At 38.0% G+C, this 21,603-nt stretch overlaps 1 protein-coding gene across 1 annotated transcript in view; it reads left to right on the top strand.

Annotated features, from left to right (window-relative positions):
• The window catches only part of SCC3 (sister-chromatid cohesion protein 3), a 31,793-nt gene extending 10,466 nt beyond the window's left edge, over positions 1 to 21,327 (top strand). Inside the window, exons 12-22 of the mRNA XM_028196325.2 lie at positions 2,793 to 2,954; positions 3,043 to 3,243; positions 3,323 to 3,460; positions 3,543 to 3,746; positions 11,322 to 11,466; positions 13,175 to 13,281; positions 13,554 to 13,691; positions 14,014 to 14,279; positions 14,373 to 14,497; positions 20,256 to 20,525; positions 21,006 to 21,327. Coding sequence (XP_028052126.2) covers positions 2,793 to 2,954; positions 3,043 to 3,243; positions 3,323 to 3,460; positions 3,543 to 3,746; positions 11,322 to 11,466; positions 13,175 to 13,281; positions 13,554 to 13,691; positions 14,014 to 14,279; positions 14,373 to 14,497; positions 20,256 to 20,525; positions 21,006 to 21,019 — 1,770 coding nt within the window. The 3' untranslated portion in view covers positions 21,020 to 21,327. The remainder of the gene's footprint in view (positions 1 to 2,792; positions 2,955 to 3,042; positions 3,244 to 3,322; positions 3,461 to 3,542; positions 3,747 to 11,321; positions 11,467 to 13,174; positions 13,282 to 13,553; positions 13,692 to 14,013; positions 14,280 to 14,372; positions 14,498 to 20,255; positions 20,526 to 21,005) is intronic.
• The last annotated feature ends 276 nt before the right edge of the window (positions 21,328 to 21,603 follow it).

Genomic DNA, 21,603 nt, shown 5'->3' with positions numbered 1-21,603 from the left:
GAAAGAAAAATAAAGAAAGAAAGAAGAAGAAGATATGTGAAAGCAAAAAAAAGAAAGGTGGTTTTGTGGAAGAATAAAAGAAAATAAAATAATTGTAAAAGAAAATAGATAAAAATATTTGTGAATAGAAAAAGAAAGATAGAAAAAAGAAAAGAAAATAAAATAAAATTAAAGGAGGGATAGGGGAAAGAGAGGAGAATAAAAATATAGATAGAGATATAGTAAAAGAAAAAAAAAAGGTGTGAAAGAACGTGGGTGGAAGCCCATTGTGTTGGTGTGATGGTTGTGGATTCTAAGTGGGGGCATAAAAAATAATAAAAGGAATGGGTGGAGAGAGTTGGGACGTGTAAAGAAAAGAGGGGTGGTGTGGGGAATAGTCCCTTTTGAGGCACACCAAGCCCGAGCCCCTTTGTTTTTGTTTTTTTTTTTTTTTTGTCGGAAACCACTCGAGTATTTCCACCATCCACATCCATCTTTTCCTCCAAGTTCCTTTCCCTGTATGCAATATATTCTCCAGCAGTGGAGATGTGTAGAGCGACATGTATTGGGGTCCAAAACCAGTTTTGATGATTCGGGCGTCCACCAAATTTCGAACACTGAGGAGTTGGTGCTGCGACTTTGGGCATCCTCTTATAGTAGCAGCGGCAGTTAGAAGAAAATGGTGATGGTTCGTGGTTCTTTTCCTGACGCTCGTGCGAGAAAGAGAGAGAGAGAGCCCGAGAGCAGATGCCCGAAATCAGAGGGAGAGAAGATGCTATTGAATATGCTAAGAAACATAATGTACCTGTCCCAGTGACCAAGAAATCTATCTACAGCAGAGACAGGAACTTATGGCACCTCAGTCACGAGGGAGACATCCTGGAAGACCCAGCAAATGAGCCGCAGAAAGATATGTACATGATGTCCGTTGACCCAGAAGATGCACCTAACCAATCTGAATACGTAGAAATTGGGATAGTTTCAGGACTTCCCATTTCAGTGAACGGGAAGGAGCTCTCCCCTGCATCTCTTCATCTCCGAACCAGTTCATGCCAGAGAGAGAGAGACCAGGTGCAGAGAGAGAGAGAGAGAGATATCAAGCATCTCTTGTGTATATGAGATGGTCTGTGTGGAGGATGGGTCTGGAAAAGCTTGGTCTTCGTTGGCAGCCATTGTAAAGGCAGAGAAGAGCTTAATTATGGAAGAAGGTATGTGTAAAAAAAAACAAGCAGACTAGGTTGAGGTCCGGCGGGCGGCCAAGGCGAGGCTGCCGCCCGCCGGTGAAGCAGAATGATCAGGTTCTTAACCTTGCTCTGATACCGTGTAAAATAACTGATGTATTAAATAAAATAAATAAAGAAATAACTGATGTAAAATAACTGATGTATTATTATTGATTGTATTGATTGATCTGATACATTGATGTGTTATATTACAAATCAGAGTGGCATTATATAGGAGAGGGTTTGGGTAGTAGGTGAGGAGTAGGTGAGGGTAAATTGGTGGTAGGTGGAGTGTAGTAGGTGAGTGTGAATGGTAAATTCTAACAGTATCCTACGCTGGGAGTACACTTAGGGATCCACCACTCTGAATTGCTGGAGAATTGTGGCTTGGAGACTAGGATCAAGGATTTGTCTAGGATGCTTGGCTCATTTTCCCTTAAGGAGAAGCCATACCTTGATTAGTTTTAGAGAGAGAGACAGAGAGGCACTAACCCAAACATGACACTTCAAAAGAGGTATCATGCCTACCACTTATGTCATGCTATGATAGATCCTCACGATATTATACCTAACTTTGCAGCTCTCATGATGTGAACCCCAAGGTCTGAATTATGGGATGCATAGGTAGAAATGATACCTCTGCTTTGTTGAACCAAGGGGGGTCGGCCACTTGTCCACAAGTGAGCTGGCCTTCAATGATCTAGGACCTTATATAAGGAGGTATCCTCGCAACGTAAACAACATACAACTGGACCCATCTTTTTCTTCCACTTGCTCCTTGCAGTAGTCTCTCTCTCATTGCCATCCTCTCTTCCTCTAAGGCTACTTTGGTTCTCTCATCCTCCACCTCCAACGATTTCCATGCCATTGAAGTGCTCACCATCTTTCTAGAGGTTCACAACTGACCACCTCACCTACCATTGCCTACAAAGAGAATATAAAATGGTGGGCTCAGTCTGAGCCTCTCAAGTTTCATTCCACAAAGCCCTTTATCCAACAATGGAGGCTTCCATGTTCGCACTTCAATTTCCAACTCAATCTATACACAAAGGAATATTTGAGATATCTCATGGGTTAGAGACGTGCCTTACATTTGCATCAAGATCCTAATTCACCTTATGTATGTTCATTATGTTCAGAGGCGCCTTCCATTGGGATAGGAATCTGAATTTCTGATATCATTGCTGAATTAAAAGGACCTTGTTTATTGCCTTACTCAAACTATAGCAGGGCCTACGAGAACTTATATGGGGATGCCACTGTGGTATTGATTAAAAAGATATGTGCGATTTAATATTTAGTGGTAGGGATGGATTACCTAACCTATTTGTCCAGCACTGAAAGGATTTTGATTGGTTTTATTTCTTTTTACCAAACCAAGCGTGAATTTAAAACTACACTGAATGAACACAAGATAGTTGGGTTGGTTCAAGCCTTAGATTGTTCTGAACCAAGTTGCCCAAATATGTAAAGCGCTTGTTTTCTTTGGGTTTCACAGTTATCTGAGATGTCCAATTGAGTTCATTCAGCTCATGTCTGGAGAAATTTACTTATGAGGTTCTGTTTTTTTTTTTTTTCTATAATTATCAGGAAATGATTGAAAACAATAGGCGAGATGTTACTATCTCCATGATGAAGCGGTACCCTCAGCTGCTACGCAAATTCATGGCTGACAAGTCAAAGATAGCACCACTGGTTGATATTATTGTTTATATGAACCTAGAACTTTATTCCCTGAAGAGACAGGAGCAGGTTGGTTGCGGGAGTTTTACCATGCAAGTCATTCCTTATGGTTTACAGCCTAGGCGCAAAGTGAATGTTTAATTGCTTGCCTTTTCAGAGTTTCAAAATGGTTCTTCAGCTAGTGAAAGAGGCATTCCTTAAACATGGTGAGAAGGATGCTCTGAGGAGTTGCGTGAAGGCTATCAATTTCTGTTCCACAGAGAGTCGAGGAGAGTTACAAGATTTTGCTCAAAATAAATTGAAGGAACTTGAGGATGAACTTATTGCTAAGCTTAAATCTGCAATGGAAGAAGTAGCGGTATATTTCTACTGGACAACTATTTTACTTCTTTTATTCTAGTTATTCAGATCAATTTTGATATGTTTCAATGCTCCAGGATGGTGAAGATGAATACTCACTTCTTGTAAATTCAAAAAGGTTGTATGAGCTCCAATTGTCAAGATCTTTTCCTATTGATAGTTTATATGAAGACATGGCTGTGTTTCTTCAGAGTTTTAGGAACATTGATGATGAGGTGTGTGTAATGAAGTGTCCACTAGATTCACATTTTGTTTACTTCGGCTTTGCTTATGGTTTTGCTGTTCATGTTCTTTCAGGTTGTCAGTTTTCTGCTTCTCAACATGTATTTGCATGTTGCCTGGTGCCTGCAGTCTATAATAAACAGTGAAACTGTCTCTGAAGCATCTCTGTCTTCCTTGTTGTCCAAACGCACTACCTTGATTGAGCACCTTGAGTACTACCTGCAAACCCCTCCTGAAGTTCAGGTTGAAGTTAAACGTGGAAATCAGCTAGTGTGTAGGGTAAGCATTCTTTGCAGTGATTGATTTATGAACTTCTACATGGCCATATATTTGCCATGAAGCATGCTGGAAATTTGTGTTAATGCATATAATATGATAGTGGTGTTGGTGGTAGATAGTGGCATGTATAGAATATGATAGTGGTGTTGGTGGTAGATAGTGGCATGTATAGAATATGTAAGTGACATATAATGGGTTATAATGATGTTTGTAATATCTCCTATATAAGGAGTGTCATTTGGTCTTGTAAAATAAGAAGTTTTGAATATAACAGAAATATATTCCTTCTTCCTCATATTTTCGGAGTTCTTCTTCCTCATATTTTCTAAGTTGGTATCAGAGCAACAAAAAACGCAGCAGCCCTAAAACCGTCATAGCCATGTCGGAAGTCACGTCCGAAACTACTTCAACCCCTGCCGCTGCCATTCCGGTGAAAACGTCCAACTCTCACTCTGTCCAAATCACCACCATCCGCCTAAATGGTGATAATTTTCTCCGCTGGTCACAATCTGTCCGGATGTATATCCGTGGGCAAGGAAAGATCGGTTACATCACCGGTGACAAGAAGGCTCCTACTGTTAATGATCCGCTGTTCGACAGTTGGGACGCTGAAAACTCCATGGTTATGACATGGTTGGTCAATTCTATGGAGGAGGATATAAGCTCTAATTACATGTGCTATCCTACTGCACAAGAATTGTGGGATAATGTTAGTCAGATGTATTCTGACCTAGGAAATCAATCTCAAGTTTTCGAATTAACTTTGAAGTTGGGAGAGATTCGTCAAGGAGATGATTCCGTCACCAAATATTTCAATTCGTTGAAAAGGTTGTGGCAGGATCTTGACATCTTCAACACATACGAATGGAAATCAGTTGACGACTGCAACCACCACAAGAAAACTGTGGAAGACAGCCGTATTTACAAGTTTCTTGCCGGCCTCAACATTGAGTTCGATGAAGTGCGAGGAAGAATTATTGGCAGACCTCCTCTCCCATCCATTGGCGAAGTATTTGCCGAAGTCAGAAGGGAAGAGAGCCGAAGGAGCGTCATGCTTAAGAAAAAAGGTACTGGTGAATCAATTGAAATTTCTGCTTTAATTAGCAATGCTGCGGCCAACAAGGCTGCAAATTACCAGCGCAGGTTTGATGATAAGCCACGGGTCTGGTGTGATTTTTGCAACAAGCCTCGCCATACACGCGAAACGTGTTGGAAGATCCATGGCAAACCTGTCAACTGGAAAAGCAGCAAACAAGGAGAGAAGAATCGTGGCTTTCCTACTGCTAATGAAGCCGATTCAGGTCCCTTCAACAAAGAGCAGATTGATCAACTCTTAAAGCTGATAAAATCCAACTCCTCATCCGGTACTCCTAGTGTTTTGTTGGCACAAACAGGTAGAAATCCTAAAGCCTTCTCTTGCCTAAACTTCTCTCCGTGGATCATAGATTCCGGTGCCTCCGATCACATGACTAGTTTTTCTCATTTATTTAGTACCTATTTCCCTTGTTCTGGTCATGACAAAATCAGAATAGCCGATGGTAGTTTTTCACCTATTGCAGGAAAAGGATTTATTAAACTAACTGAGAAAATTAATCTCAACGCTGTTCTTCACGTCCCCAACTTAGCCTGTAACCTTTTGTCTGTCAGTAAACTATCTAAGGATTCTAATTGTCGTGTTACATTTTTTGAATCCCATTGTGAATTTCAGGACCAGAACTCGGGGATGATGATTGGGCGTGCTAGGATGCTTGAAGGTCTTTACTACTTTGATGAAGTACCTGTTAGTAATAAAAAAGCTCAGAGCTTTAATAGTACTAGTTCAATCTCTGTTCGAGAAAAAATAATGCTATGGCACTATAGGCTAGGACATCCTAGTTTTCTTTATCTGAAACATTTATTTCCAAAATTATTTAAAGGGATTGATTGTTCTTCTTTTCATTGTGAAAGTTGCATTTTTGCAAAATTTCATCGCTCTACTTATTTGCCAAAACCTTACCAGACTTCCAAACCTTTTTATTTGATTCATAGTGATGTTTGGGGCCCTTCTAAAATCACTACTCTTTCTGGTAAAAGATGGTTTGTTACATTTATTGATGACCATACCCGCTTATGTTGGATTTATTTGATGAATAAAAAATCTGACGTGAAAAATTTATTCACAAATTTTTACAATATGATTGAAAACCAATTTCAAACCAAAATTGGTATTTTACATTCTGATAATGGAACAGAATATTTCAATGAGCAGTTGGGTGAGTTTTTGGAAAAAAAGGGGATTTTTCATCAATCTACATGTCAGGATACCCCTCAACAAAATGGCATTGCAGAACGAAAAAATAAACATCTACTTGAAGTTGCACGTGCTATAATGTTTTACATGCATGTTCCTAAATATTTATGGGGTGAAGCAATTTTAACAGCCTCTTATTTGATAAACAGGATGCCTACAAAGGTGTTAACATACAAAACACCTTTCGATTGTCTCAAAGCTTTTTTTCCTGACACGAGGTTGTTTTCTGATTTACCCGCCAAAGTTTTTGGATGTACTGCCTATGTTCATGTTCCTAGTCAATTTCGTTCAAAACTTGACCCCCGTGCTATAAAATGTGTTTTTTTGGGTTATTCCTCAAACAAAAAGGGGTATAAGTGTTTCGATCCTCAAACCAAGAAATTTCATGTGAGTATGGATGTGTCATTTGTGGAAACAAAATCCTATTTCCCCAACACTTCTCTTCAGGGGGAGACAAGTGGAGTAGAAGACCGTTTTTGGGATATTTCTATCCCGCTCCCCAATGTCATTTATCCTACACAAAAACCACATCTGTCTGATAATGATCACTTAGGAGAACCAAGTTCTATGGTGCCTAGTCAAGAAGATTCTTGTTTAGGGGGAGAAGTACTACAAAATGATCTAAATCCTGAGCTTCAGGTTTATACTAGGAAGCGATTTCATCTGAGGAATAATGACCTGAATGTCCATCCTAATGACCCGAATGTCCACCCGAGTTCTGGCATCGAAATTTTAGGTAATCCTATTCCTTCTATTTCCGACCTTGATGTTCCTATAGCAATTAGGAAAGGTGTCCGAAATTGCATTAAACATCCTATTGCAAATTACCTCTCCTATCAAAGACTGTCTAAAAACCATAGAGCTTTCACATCTAGGATTTCACACTTGTTTGTTCCAAGAAATATACAGGAAGCATTGGATGATCCGAATTGGAAATTAGCAGTCATGGAGGAGATGAATGCTTTAAGGAGAAGTGGTACTTGGGAGATAGTTGATCTACCCAAAGACAAGAAAACAGTTGGGTGTAAATGGGTGTTTACGATAAAATGTAACGCAGATGGAAGCGTTGAGAGATACAAGGCGAGACTGGTGGCTAAAGGCTTCACTCAAACTTATGGGATCGACTATCAGGAGACGTTTGCTCCTGTTGCTAAAATAAATTCCATCAGAGTACTGTTATCTCTTGCAGTAAATTCCGATTGGCCTCTACATCAACTTGACATTAAGAATGCATTTCTCAATGGTGATCTTGAAGAGGAGGTGTTCATGAGCCTACCGCCGGGATTTGAGCAGAGACTTGGAAGCGACAGAGTATGCAGATTGAACAAGTCATTATACGGACTCAAACAATCACCAAGAGCGTGGTTTGAACGCTTTGGGAGAGGCTTTGAGGCCGTTTATAAGATCTTAAGATATTTGAAAGGAACTCCAGGGAGAGGCTTACTGTTCAAGAAACATGGACATCTTCAAGTTGAAGTATACACAGATGCAGACTGGGCAGGAAGTGTTACAGACAGGAGATCAACATCCGGATACTGCTCCTTTGTAGGTGGGAACCTAGTTACATGGCGGAGCAAAAAACAGAATGTGGTAGCTAGAAGTAGTGCAGAAGCAGAGTTCAGAGCTGTTGCCCATGGAATCTGTGAAGTAATGTGGATTAAAAGAATTCTTGAAGAATTAAAGCTTTCTCACCCGACACCTATGAAGGTCTATTGTGACAACAAAGCAGCTATATCTATAGCTCATCATCCAGTTCTACATGATCGCACAAAACATATAGAAGTGGATAAACATTTCATCAAGGAGAAAATCAATGCTGGCATAATCTGTATGACCTACCTTCCAACAGGTGAACAATTAGCTGATGTGCTAACGAAGGGACTACACAAGAAGCAATTTGATAAGCTGACTAGCAAGCTGGCTATGGAAGATATCTTCAAACCAGCTTGAGGGGGAGTGCTGGAAATTTGTGTTAATGCATATAATATGATAGTGGTGTTGGTGGTAGATAGTGTGTTAAAATCCACCTACTCTCCACCTACTTCACCCACTTAAACCTACTCCACTAAACCTAACCCACTACACCACTACCACCTCACCTACTCCACTAAACCTAACCCACTACACCACTACCACCTCCACTTTACCTACTCCATCTACCACCTACTCTTCTATATATAGGAATCATTGTAACATTCAATATATCTATCAATAATACAATCAATATCTATACAATTCTCTATTTCTCTTTATACATTAAATTTTTCTACATGGTATCAGAGCAAGGTTGAGCCTAGCATTTTCGCTTCACCGGCGGGCGGCAGCCTTGCCTTGGCCGCCCGCCGGACCTCTCATCTCTCAACTGTTTCTGCATCACTTCCACTACGCCGCGAAGCACCGGATTCAGCTCCTGGATTCGGTTCAGGTAGAAGTCAACGAGCTGTCTTGATGTGAGCTTCTTGCCGTTTATTTGCTGGAATTGGAATTGGCATCTCATCTGCTATTGTGCCACTTTACATATCTGAGATCTCACCAACTGAAATTCGTGGCACACTTGGATCTGTTAACCAACTGTTTATCTGTATTGGGATTCTTGCAGCATTGGTGGCTGGGTTGTCCTTAGCAGGAAACCCTTTATGGTGGAGGTCAATGTTTGGTATTGCAATGATACCCTCTGTTCTATTGGCATTTGGAATGGCAGCTTCAATGCTATTGCTTTCCTTGTCACTCACTTGGACGGTCAGTGTGTGAGAAGTAAAAACAGAGAGCAGAGAGTCAAGCCTGAAGAAGTGTAAGACAGTAACCTGCACAGTTTCTATTTCAGCACAGAAAGCAAAGTCTCTCTCTCTCTCTCGGGCATTGTCTCTCTCTCTTCCTTTTAATTAAGTGTTTAAACACCCTACACACCACCTCCACCCACATGGGTTGGTTCCCACCTCCAAACCACTTTCCTTATTTCCCCCATCTTTCATTTTGATTTCAAATATATTTTTATTATTTCTTTCTTTATTTTTCTTTCACATTATTTTTAATCGTTTTCAAATTCCATTCATACCATCTAGCTTTGCACACCAAACCATATTTTATTCTTCTCAGGGATAAACCCCGATCACATTTTTACACACACCAAAAAAAAAAAAAAAAAAAAAAAAAAAAAAAAAAACCAAAAAAACAAACACAAAACGATTTGTTTTCTTTTCTGCAGACGGTCACCCACCGACCTCACTTCCTCTACTCTGCCGCCGGTCTTTTCTTCTTGCCTCCGTCCTGGGCGGCCCTTGACGGTGTTGCCTCCGTGTTTCCCATTCCACTAGGCATGATCACTACTCCCTGCTCCTCCACTGCAGCATATGGCGGCCCTCCAAATCGGAACATAACGGTGGCCTTCCGCTTCAGCTCCTTGTTTTCTGCCTTTAGCATACTTATCTCTGCTCGCGCATCCTTATACATGCGTTGGAGCAGAGCCAGCTGGGAGTTTAACTGTTGCACCTCATTTGTCCTGCTCTGCAGCCGGTGCGACAAGTTTGTGACCGCAGTCATGGTTTCCACACATGACTTCAATGTATACTGATTCGCCTCAATATCTGATTGCGCTGCCATTCTTTGCTCCACAGACCGCATAGGAAAGGTCAACGGAGCAAACTCAGGGGCGTTTGGTTGAGGTTCAAGGGCAACCGCACCGATTATCTCTCTTGTGGACTCGTTGAGGTCAGGAAAGAGAGTAAGCAGACCACGGGAAGAAGAGGCCATGTTCTGGGTAGCTGGAGGGGAAGAAGAGGCCATGTTTTTGGGTTGCTAAGTGTTTCAGAGAAGCAGGGATTACCGATTGGTACTGTCAGACAGGGTTGGTTACAGAGTGTTTCAAGATTTGCAGCTCTTCGAGACAAGCTCTCTGAGAATGCAGAGGTTTCAACTGGTTTGTTATGCTTCCAAGCCTCAGCCTCCGCTTCGGTTTATAAAGACCCTGACGAAGAGGCCGACACGCGTTCTGTCGGTCACGTGCATCGCCGCGTGTCTGGCGCGCCTTTTGATGGCTCGCCGCTCGATGATTTCTGTCGGGCACATCTTTTGATAAAGTGGGCGCGCCTTTTGAGGGCGCGACTTTTGAGGGCTCACTATATATATCCATATATATATATATTTGGGCAGCCTATATACACCATCATACAGTGTATTTTTTAAGGGTCCGACAAGACTCTGTAAACTGTCCCGACATTGATTCCGGTTAGCTCCTTCAAGGGTCCGACAAGACTCTGTAAACTGTCCCGACATTGATTCCGGTTAGCTCCTTCATGGGTCCGACAAGACTCTGTAAACTGTCCCGACATTGATTTCGGTTAGTTTCTACAAGGGTCCAGCAAGACCCCGTAAACTGTCCTGCTACAACGGTCCGACATGACCCCATAAACTGTCTTCTACAACGGTCTGACACGACCACAGTGTCTGCTACAACGGTCCGACATGACCCCATAAACTGTCTTCTACATCGGTCTGACACCGCCATCCAGTGTCCTCTACACCGTTATGACACCACCATACAGTGTCCTCTACATGGTTATGACACCCCCATACAGTGTCCTCTACAACGTTATGACACCACCATCCAGTGTCTTCACCAATGGTCTGACACGACCATACAGTGTCTCTTATCCTCTTTTATTTTTATGTATTTTCTTGTTTTGTTACTCTCTCCAAACTCAAGTTGGTTAGTTCCTATCCCCCTTGAGTTTGCGGGGGGCTGTTAAAATCCACCTACTCTCCACCTACTTCACCCACTTAAACCTACTCCACTAAACCTAACCCACTACACCACTACCACCTCACCTACTCCACTAAACCTAACCCACTACACCACTACCACCTCCACTTTACCTACTCCATCTACCACCTACTCTTCTATATATAGGAATCATTGTAACATTCAATATATCTATCAATAATACAATCAATATCTATACAATTCTCTATTTCTCTTTATACATTAAATTTTTCTACATAGTGGCATGTATAGAATATGATAGTGGTGTTGGTGGTAGATAGTGGCATGTATAGAATATGTAAGTGGCATATAATGGGTTATAATGATGTTTGTAATATCTCCTATATAAGGAGTGTCATTTGGTCTTGTAAAATAAGAAGTTTTGAATATAACAGAAATATATTCCTTCTTCCTCATATTTTCGGAGTTCTTCTTCCTCATATTTTCTAAGTAAGCATGTTATTGAAGTATCCTCTATTGAATTGTGCAAGAACATTGGTCTAATAAAATGTGCTTTTTGTCCAAGGTTTGCACTATTTTTGCAGAACTGTGGTGTTTATTCAGAAAGACAAATTTTGCTTCAACAAAGCTGGAAAATTTAGGGTATTGTCCCAATGAGTCCGTTCTTCAAAAGTTTTGGAGACTTTGTGAACAACAGCTCAATATCTCAGGTGACTTGACTTTCTAATTTTTACTGTTAGGCTACAATTGTGCATGATAGGGTGATTTTAAGTTCATCTGCTGGTTTATATGTGATATATAACAGATAATTGTAATGAATCACTGAAAAGAAAAATAATCACAAGGTGATGGTATTCCTTATAATTAAGTGTACAACATCTGCTACTATTTATAAATATGATATGACATTAATTATGTGCTTTCCAAGGTTTACATCAAGAATTTCTGTATATGATAGGATAAAGTGATAAGTTTTCTATTGTTGTTGGGATAGATATAATAGATGCATCACCAAAAACTAAACAATATGATGGTGAATTGCTTTACAGTTTGACCTTTGTTCCAGGCGTGTGCTCATATGATGGTTGATGATGTGAGTGATTTGTTGCTAAAATAGCTTTAAAAGGAAAATTCCTTCGCCATAAAATTAGTTTTTGATGTTTTTAGAGTATAGATTTAATCCTCTGTGGGATTCCATGCTTAGCTGATGTGCAAGTGAATGTTATTGCCAGAGGGCTGAAAGTTTTTGCCAACATCATTTATTAGCTGGACTGGCATTGGGTAACAACCTTTCTATTGTTTGTCTCCTTTGTGAGATGATGGACTGGATTTGATTTTCTGAATGCATGGGGGTATTTTATGGGATTTTTTTTTTTTTTTTGTGTGTGTGTGTATCTTGGAGGATGTCTTTCCGTCTACCATTTTCTTCCTTTATGATCTCTTAGTTTCCCATCTGCGGCAGGCAGTAGTGTATAGGCAACTTGTGTCTGTGGGTAATCCTGAATCTTGTATGTCTAGCCACATATCTCCGTGCACCTGAATGCTAGTGTTGGTTTTTCCATGAGAAATATACACATAAAGGTTTAGCATGTCATATGCACTTTGGCTTTTTAGCTAATTTGTAACAGTTTTTCGTTAGTTCCTATAGACTTACTGTGCAGTACGGAAATCAGTTTGCATAGCTGACTTCTTTAGTTAGGACATGATACCCAGTTCATTACCATATATGAGGGAAATACTATGTGATATGTCGCGTAGATTTCGTTTAACAAATATCACATTGTATTGCTTCAGGAGAAATGGGAAATTGATAGTAGACTACTTGAGAGATAATGATAATAAAACGGATTAAAAAGAACCCATGGTGAAAATGGAATATAGTTCTAGACTGGTTTAAAAGATTTTTGGTATTTAACTTTAATGGCCATGCATTATTTCTGTGGTAGTAACAAAGCATATGAATTTTAATTTAACTGAACATGTAACCCTTGACAGAGCGGAATGATGAAAAAGGATTCATGTAGCCGATTCCACTTGATTGGGACATAAAACTTGGTTTGGATTGACTCATGCATTATGTCTGTAATGTTAAAGGTGTGGCCAGATGAATTGAGCATTTGGATTATATTATGAACAGAAAATGTCTAACTTAGTCATTTCATTGTTTTAATGTGTTTTGGTTAGTTATTAATTTTCCTTTTTTACCATTGATGTCTGTGAGTGTCTTGTGTATGGAGTACGCATATTTTTTGTTGTTACCTATTCAGATTAATTACTGGGAGTCTGGAACTCACCTGTTCTTTAACATGATTTTCAGTTAAAATGTGATATTTATCAAATGAAATCCAGCATTCTGCACTCATTTTTAGCTTTTCCCATCCCTAAAACTTCAAATGTATCTCCTATGGGTTTCTGTAGATGAGACAGAGGATGAAGATATCCATAAAGAGTATGTTGAGGAGACTAATCGACAAGCAATTATGATTGCTGCTGCCAAGTTAATTGCTAACGACACAGTTCCTGAGGTGAACATTTATTTGCGATTTTATAGAAGTTCAATGATGACACTCTTTTTGGTTGGGCAAACTTATTATGAATTCTACATTTGGAAGATTACTATCACGTAACTGGTTAGGAGTACGGCCTTGTGAGACTGTGGAAGCTGTTTAGTTGTCCAATCTAACCACATAAAATGCGTTGTAGATTGGTTAACTAAATTTTTTTGTTTTTGTTTTTCCCATTAATTGCTATAAAAAAGGAAGGAAAGAAGAATGCTTAATGGCTATTCTGAATGCAGGATTATCTTGGCCCGGAGATCGTTTCCCATTTTGTGATGCATGGCACAAGTGTGGCTGAGATTGTGAAACACCTCATAGCTGTTTTAAAGAAAAAGAATGACGATGTGTCCAACATCTTTTTAGAAGCACTGAAACGGGTAATGCTTGGGACTTTGTGGTCTGGTTTGACCAATTGATATTTGTTATAATTCCAAAATCTTATGCAGAAATAATAATTTTTCTGTCCCTGAATATGTGTGGAATGTATGGTATGAATTGGTGATATTATTGACAAATCACTCCAGATAGAAAAAACTGCAATGGATGCCATGCATTTAGATTTACTCGAACATGGTAGTTGAAGTTCTGGAGAATTTTTTCATGATATGAAAACATGGTCTTACTTTTAATTTATCTTCATTTGGTTTTATTTTTAACCTCAGCTGGATGTTAACTTTCTTTTATCTTGCTTTTGACTAGGCATACCATCGGCATATGATGGTAGTTTCAGAAAGCAATGATGGATCTCTTGCTGGCAAGTCTTTTCAAGAATGTAAAGATCTGGCTGCTCGGCTTTCTGGAACATTCGTAGGTGCTGCTCGAAACAAGCATAGATCAGACATATTGAAAATTGTCAAGGATGGTATTGAGTATGCTTTTGTTGATGCTCCAAAGCAGCTATCTTTTTTGGATGGGGCTGTGGTCCATTTTGTTTCCAAACTTCCTACACCTGATATCCTTGAAATGTAAGAGTGAATCTTTTTGACTTTTTCTTCTATAAGTTCTCTAACATATACATTTGGAAGGCAAATGTTAATGCTCCATCATTGTTGCAATAGTTTGAAGGATGTCCAAAAACGAACAGAGAACGTGAATACAGAGGTAGATCCTAGTGGATGGCGCCCCTATCACACGTTTGTAGACAGTTTAAAAGAAAAGTATGCGAAAAATGAAGGTTTCCAAGGTATAATTGGTCTTCCAATTGTTTCTTTAAAAAATCATGAAAGCTATTCTTTCTTCTTCGTAGTCACTTTGGTGTTGCCAGGCTTCTCCCTGGCAGGGCACCCCTTTTATCATTTAGTTTCAATTGCATTTAAATAGAGACCATTTCTGCTCGTTCTCTCTCAGTTCTAACTCTTGTGCTTCCTAATGTTACATTCTTTTCCTCACTAATATCAGGATTTAGAAAATAGAAAAAAATAGAAAATTTCTTTTGATATTAATGCTAATTTTGTATATTGTTGTTCAACCTTAACTTTGCCTGTGCTTAGTGTTTCATTTCTACACAGCCGTCCCCTAGCCCAGATAAGGAGGGTTGTGTATTAGGTAGCCTGATCTTAGTAGTAGGAAACTCTTACTTGGATGACGTTTCTTACTTAGAAACGCAATTATGCGCTCTCAAGTAAGAAACTCGTAAAAAACTCACTTCGAAGTTCTACCTGAGAGAGAATCTCTTGAACATACAAATCTCAAATAAATAAAAGAAAGACAACTCAAACTTATTCTAGTGCTTTTTACTTGTATAATACTTTTTTGATAAAAACAATTTGTAGTTGACATAATTCTCCAGTAATAATTCATTTTTTCACACATTACAATTGACAAATAAGCAGAAAAAATAAATGTTTATATTTAATATATAAAATATGAGAAATGCTAGAAACTCACAATTTAGATCTCAAATTCACCCATAATGATGTGGCAAGGTAGTGGTGCTATATATGATGGAGTGTGATAAATTAAAAATTGACATCTATCATGTCGTTGCCACATCATTGTGGGTCAAATTAGGGGAGTTTTTTTTAGAGCACTCAGATATTTTCCATAACATATATACATGCCTCTATAGGTGCTCCTAATCTAAAAAACTTATATATGTCCTCGCTCCCCCACCCCCGTTATTGTTTCTACTCTTGCCCGCACCCCCACTTCTTGCAACTAAGAGCCAGCCTGATAGTTAGCACATAAAAGTTCTCGTCAGATCCCTTATGAACATAAATCCTAACATGAATATGCGTGTAAGGTTTAAAGCGTTCTCCGTAAGCGACATGTTGCGTAGATGTTTTGAAAAATGGGTAAGGGGTGCCGCATCGACACCCGTTTACGGGGGAAAGAGGTAAGGGTCCTTGTGCTTTCTTGGACAAGTGCATGGAAAGAAGTTAGTCCAACATTTGAAGTTTAGATTAACAACTTGGAATATAGAGACACTAATAGGTAAAATTATGAAATTAGTAGATACTATGATTAGAAGGAAAGTTAGTATAGCATGTTGACAAGAAACTAAGTAGGTAAGTGAGAAAGCAATGAAATCTAGAATATTGAGTATAAAGATTTATCTAAAAACACTTGGTGTTTGAATAGTGAGATACATTCTTATAGATTTAGAAAAAGAGTAAATAGAATTATGGTAGGTGCTAAAAAAAATGAGTTTGACTTAAGGATATATTGATGCAATAAAAGACCTGTATAATGGGATTGTGACTACAAAGTAAATTTTCAATTATTGTATGCTAAGAAGCGCGGATATAGACAAGTGACACGACATTGACATGACACCAACACATTGATACCAAAAAATTTAGGATATGACACGTAGGTGATAGCAAGGTTCTGAAAAACGATTGCGGTCGCCGTAACGGTGGCGGTGACGCGGTTGCGGTTGCGGTTGCGGTTGCGGTTGCGGGGTGTAAAGGCCGTAGTGCAACGGTTGCGGTAATCGGAACCGTGAATTTTTTTATTTTTTGCACAATTGAAAAAAATTTACCAATACACATATTTTTTTTCCATGATCATATTTATTGGATTAAAAATAAATATTGATCAATTTTTGTAAATTTTTAAGTATGATCCAATATATTTCATATTTTTAAATCACTATAAACTGAGTTTTTTACATTTTATTTTAATAATTAATGACTTTATATTATACAAAAAATCAATCACTAACTATTATATATAAGATAAACAATGACAAAATTAAGAGAATAAATAAGAGCCTAAATATATATATATATATATATACATATTTTAATCAAGCCAAATAGATAATGACCACACTTATTATTATTATTATTTTCAAACAATATATAGATAGACACACACAAACAAAATGGTTTAGTAATAGCAGCTGAATAGAATAGCATAGGTCTTACAGTTTCAACAAATCAATAACATGTACTTCATCTTTCCTCTTCTCTCTCTATCTGTTGCTCCTCCATTTTCTCTCTTTATCTTCCCTCTTCTCTCTGTCTCTCTTCCCTCATTTTCAGCTTTTTTTTGTGTGTTTTTTCAAAAGAAATAGTTTGGAACCGTTACGTAACGGTGCGTAACAGGCCGTTACGACACCGTTACGACTGCTACGGCAGCCGCTACGGCTGACACACCTGTGAATCTCAATCACACTACAAAAGCGGCCGTAACGGGTGGCGGTAATCGCCAAAACCGTTACGTAACGGCGTTACATAACAGTTGCGGCCGCTTTTTAAAACCTTCGGTGATAGGCAAAATATAATTTTATATATTTTTTATATGACATGTATAAGCATCTATGAAGCACGGGTACTCCAAAAATAGTGCCGTACACGCACCGGGTACTTACTGGGTGCGGGTACGCGTATCGGTACGGCTGCACGCGTACCGGGTACGGCAAAAACCAGTTCGGTACGTCTGCCTCAGTTGGGTACGTCATGGGTACGGCTCGGGTACGGCATGGGTATGCCTTCGGTACGTTTTGGGTACGTCGGGGGCAGAAATCAATTTTTTTGAAAAATTAAGGGGTACCGAAGCAATATTAAGAAAAAAAATTTAAAAAAAAAAAGAAAAAATGTGCATACCCGTATACGAATGCCCTAAGCTTCACTGGTTTGCATCTCATCCAAGCAAAGATAGAGGCGACTTCGACCATCGTCATTTTCCTCTTCTGTGACTTCGAACAGTGATCGACTTCGACCCTCACCCTCATTTTCAACCCTCACCCTCGTCTGCGACTTCGAAACAGATCGACTTCGACCCTCACTCACCCTCGTCTTCGATTTCGACCTAGAGATTCGACCCTCGGCTTCAACTTCGACGCAGAGATCAGATCACCCTCCTCATCACTGTTTTGCCCTAATCTCCTCTTCGACGCAGAGATCAGAGGTATACGTATATCTCTCAATATTTTTTTTTTTTTTTTTCTTGTTTCGTCTTTAGTTATTATTATTAATACTGAAAATGCTAATAAATATTAATAATAAATACTATTAGAGTTGAAAATACTAATAATCATAAATGGTAATCATAAATATTATTATTAGTTATTAATAATAAAAAATTACTTCATCTTTATTTATTATTATTTTTTTCTTGTTTCTTCTTTAGTTATTAATACTGAAAATGCTAATAAATATTAATAATAAATATTAGAGATGAAAATGTTAATAATCATAAATATTATTATTAGTTATTAATAATAACAAATTTGAGATGAAAATGCTAATAATAAAAAAAATTAGTTATTCCTGAAAAAACAGTTTATGCTTATAGGATGTAATACGCAGTTTAGTTAAATTAGATGTATAAGCTTTTCACCACAGTTTATGCTTATAAAACAGTTTAGTTAATAATCAAAAATATTATTTTTTATGCTTATAAGAAAATGAGTTCATCAATTTGTACGTTGGATCTTTCAACCATAATTATAAAAAAATTAAAAAAATTAAAAAATATTGGTGTACCGCAGCCGTACCCGTACCCTACTTTTTTGGGGTTTTGCCGTATCGGCGTACCCGTACTCGTACCCGTACCGTACTCGTACCCGCACCCGTGCTTCATAGATAAGCATAAACAATTATTATATATTATATGTATGAATAATTCATGTAAGGGTAAATTACAATTACCACCCTGAGATTTTCTTAAAATACGAATTATTCCCTTTGGTTTTGAAAATTACGTTTCTAATTTCATAACAAATGATCATTTTTATTAATAAATTATCAAGTCAATTAATAGTTTTTAATGATGTCAGAAATGTATTTTAATTAATAATTCAAGTAATTTTATTACTATATAGGAGAACAGTTGGGAGTTTTATTTTTTTCTGTTAAATAAATTTTTTTGACAAGGGGGTCTTTGTAATTTTTCAAATCATAGGAGCCAATTCGTATTTTAAGCAAACCTCTCAGGGGGTGTATTTATAATTTTTCCTTAATTTAAATATAATAATTTTGAAGTCTAAATGAGGAAAATATGTACAAATTTACGTTATTTTTTTCATCGTTATATTTTATATTTTTTTATTCAAACTTGTAATGTGTTTCATGTTTGTTTAAGCGATCAACACATTTTCCAAGTGTCAAAAGTATGTCCAGGTCTATAATTTTTTAAAAATAATAGTACATGTTTGGACGTGTTTCTGACAATTATTGGAAAGTGTGATAAATGTCGTGTCAGTGTCCGACTGCTACCTTCTTCGAAGTGTTCAGACTTTTTGGAATATAAGATTGCGTCAAGGACTAGCTTTGAGTCCTTGCCTATTTGATTTAGTTATGGATGAATGAATTAACTAAACACATTCAAGATGATACCCCATGATGTACGTTGTTCACTGATGATACTGTTCTACTAGATTGAACTAAGGAAGGAGTTAACACTAAAGTAGAAATTTGGAGAGAAACACTTGAGCAAAAAGATTTAAAATTTGTAGAAACAAAAGTAAAATATATAGAATGTAACTTTAGTGACAGTAGAAGTAGAAATAATAGAGAAGTGAAGTTTGAAAACTAGAAGATAACAAATAGTGAACATTTCCGTTACCTAGGTTTTTATTATTATCATGGAAGGTGAGCTTGGAGATGATGTGATTTATAGAATCAAAATAGGTTGGTTCTAGTGGAAGAGTCTGTTTGACATATTAAATAGTTGACTAATACCAAGAAAATTGAAAGGAAGATTTTATAGAACAGTTAATAAGACCAGCAATGCTTTATAGGACACAATATTGGGCAACTAAGAAACGTGTTTATAAAATGAGTGTAGCTGAGATGAGAATGCTTAAATGGATGTGTTGTAAGACTAAAAAATATAGAATTAGAAGTGAATATATTTGTGAAATGGTAAAAGTAGCACCAATTAAACATGAGTTAAGAGAGAAAACGCTAAGATGGCTATGTTTGAATGGCAGGACTGGAGAGGTGGAATGGCAATCTCATTCCAATTGTCTTTCATTCTGTTGTTTGGGTGCATTCAAAATTCAGAATGTGATTCCTAGTTTGGTTCCCAAGATAGAATGAGACAATCACCCTAAGTGGGAATCCTATTCCCACATCGCCCCTATTTAAGAATAAAGCAGGTAGGTGGGCCCATAATATTTAAAATTATATCATATTCCTATAGAGGATTCTTAGGCAAACCAATTGCTTGAATTGCATTAACACTAGAATATTATTACTAGTAATGGGTATCCTTATAACAGGATTTTTATTCATTTTCTTTGAATTTTTTTATTTGGTTATTCAAACATAGCCTAAATGGAAATGTTAGGGATATGGGAAGACCATGCTTAGTTTAACTGAATGGCAAAAAAGGTTTGATGTAGCTGATCTCACTTGATTGGGTTAGAAGCCTTAGCTTTGTTTGTTTACTGTTGTTCAACATTTCTTCTTGCGCACCTACTGATTTGGGCTTGAACTACATTTCTTGTTCTCCGTTGACACGAGGATTGATGTCACTTTGAGTTGCAGATGAAAAAGAAGGGTCGACTGTGAGACGCCGAGGTCGTCCACGTAAGAGACAAAATGTTCAGGGAAAGAAACTTTTTGATGAGCACGGTTCAAGTGAAGAAGAGGATTCAATCAGTGCATCTGACCATGATGCTCGAGATGAAGAACAGCAGGAAGACGAGGAAGATGCACCTTTGATACATTCACTTAGGTCAGCATCCAAGCTGCGTTCATTGAGAGTTTCAAGAGAGGAAAATAAAGGGGAGAATTTGGCTGCTTCCAGAACATCAGGTATGAATTGTGATTACTTTATGCCATGTTTGATTGCTAATTTGGTTCGGATGATTACTCTTACCATGCCAGTTTAATCAGCTCTGTTATGCCAGAAACTAAATGCACTCTCGTTCACTTGCATAGTTGCATTTATGGTTATGGATCCATATAGTTCATAATGTAAGTGCATTTACGACAGATTTTTGGGGCTGAGTAGCCATATTAAAAAAAGTACAAATTAAAAATATCAAAAACACTTTGGTAAATTTGAATCTGGAGCTAGGTCTTTATTTTCTCCGAGTTAATCAAACATGGAAATATGATTATGGGATTGCTAGTAAGTTGACCACCCTTTTACAGGTACCACATCATATCATCAATGTCTAGGTTCTTTTTGACCTATGAACACAAAGATCGTCTTTGATGCTGAGTCATCACTAAGCATTGCAATTATTTTGGCAGATCTGCATATTCTAAGGTCTGTTGTCTGTTGTGCAGGGCCTTCTAGCTAGTAACTGCAGTGTTCAATATGCACGTTTAAGATGGTGAGGCATGAGGTTTTTCCATGAACCTATTCCTCCTCTCAACATTTCTGGTTGGAATTTTGAGACACTAGAAACAATGTGTTGCTTAAAAGTCAAGAACTCATTCATGTAAAATTGTAAAGATTGTGAAGTGGAGTAGAGCAGCCATGTGGAGACGCTCTGGTGTTTTGACAGGATGTTGAACCGATGTTTGTTTGTTGTATGGAAGTTTGTAAACATTGGGCGCTTCCTCATCTGTTCGACTGGTGAATTTGCATTTGCTATTTTTCTCCTAATGTCGTTTTCTGATTAGCACATTTTGGTACTACTAAATTTGAAATTGTCAAAATTATTTTGGATAAAGCCATCCCAAGAGAGAAAGCAATCAAAATTACCTTTTGATGGACAAATCCAGTTGAGAAAGAGATAATGGTCCATTGTCCACCATAGTCTGACATCTAAGCAATATAATGAACATTTCATTAGGAGGGTTAAAGACATTCTTTCCTTGTATTCCTATTATCATTTTAGTGAATCAAACACCACCTTAATTCTATACAAAAAATGCAGGT

This window comes from Camellia sinensis, chromosome 12 (genome assembly GCF_055761805.1).
Source record: "Camellia sinensis isolate YWXY chromosome 12, ASM5576180v1, whole genome shotgun sequence".
NCBI classification, from domain to species: domain Eukaryota; kingdom Viridiplantae; phylum Streptophyta; class Magnoliopsida; order Ericales; family Theaceae; genus Camellia; species Camellia sinensis.
Note: the sequence above shows the minus strand (reverse complement) of the source record. Positions and strands in the feature narration are given on the sequence as shown.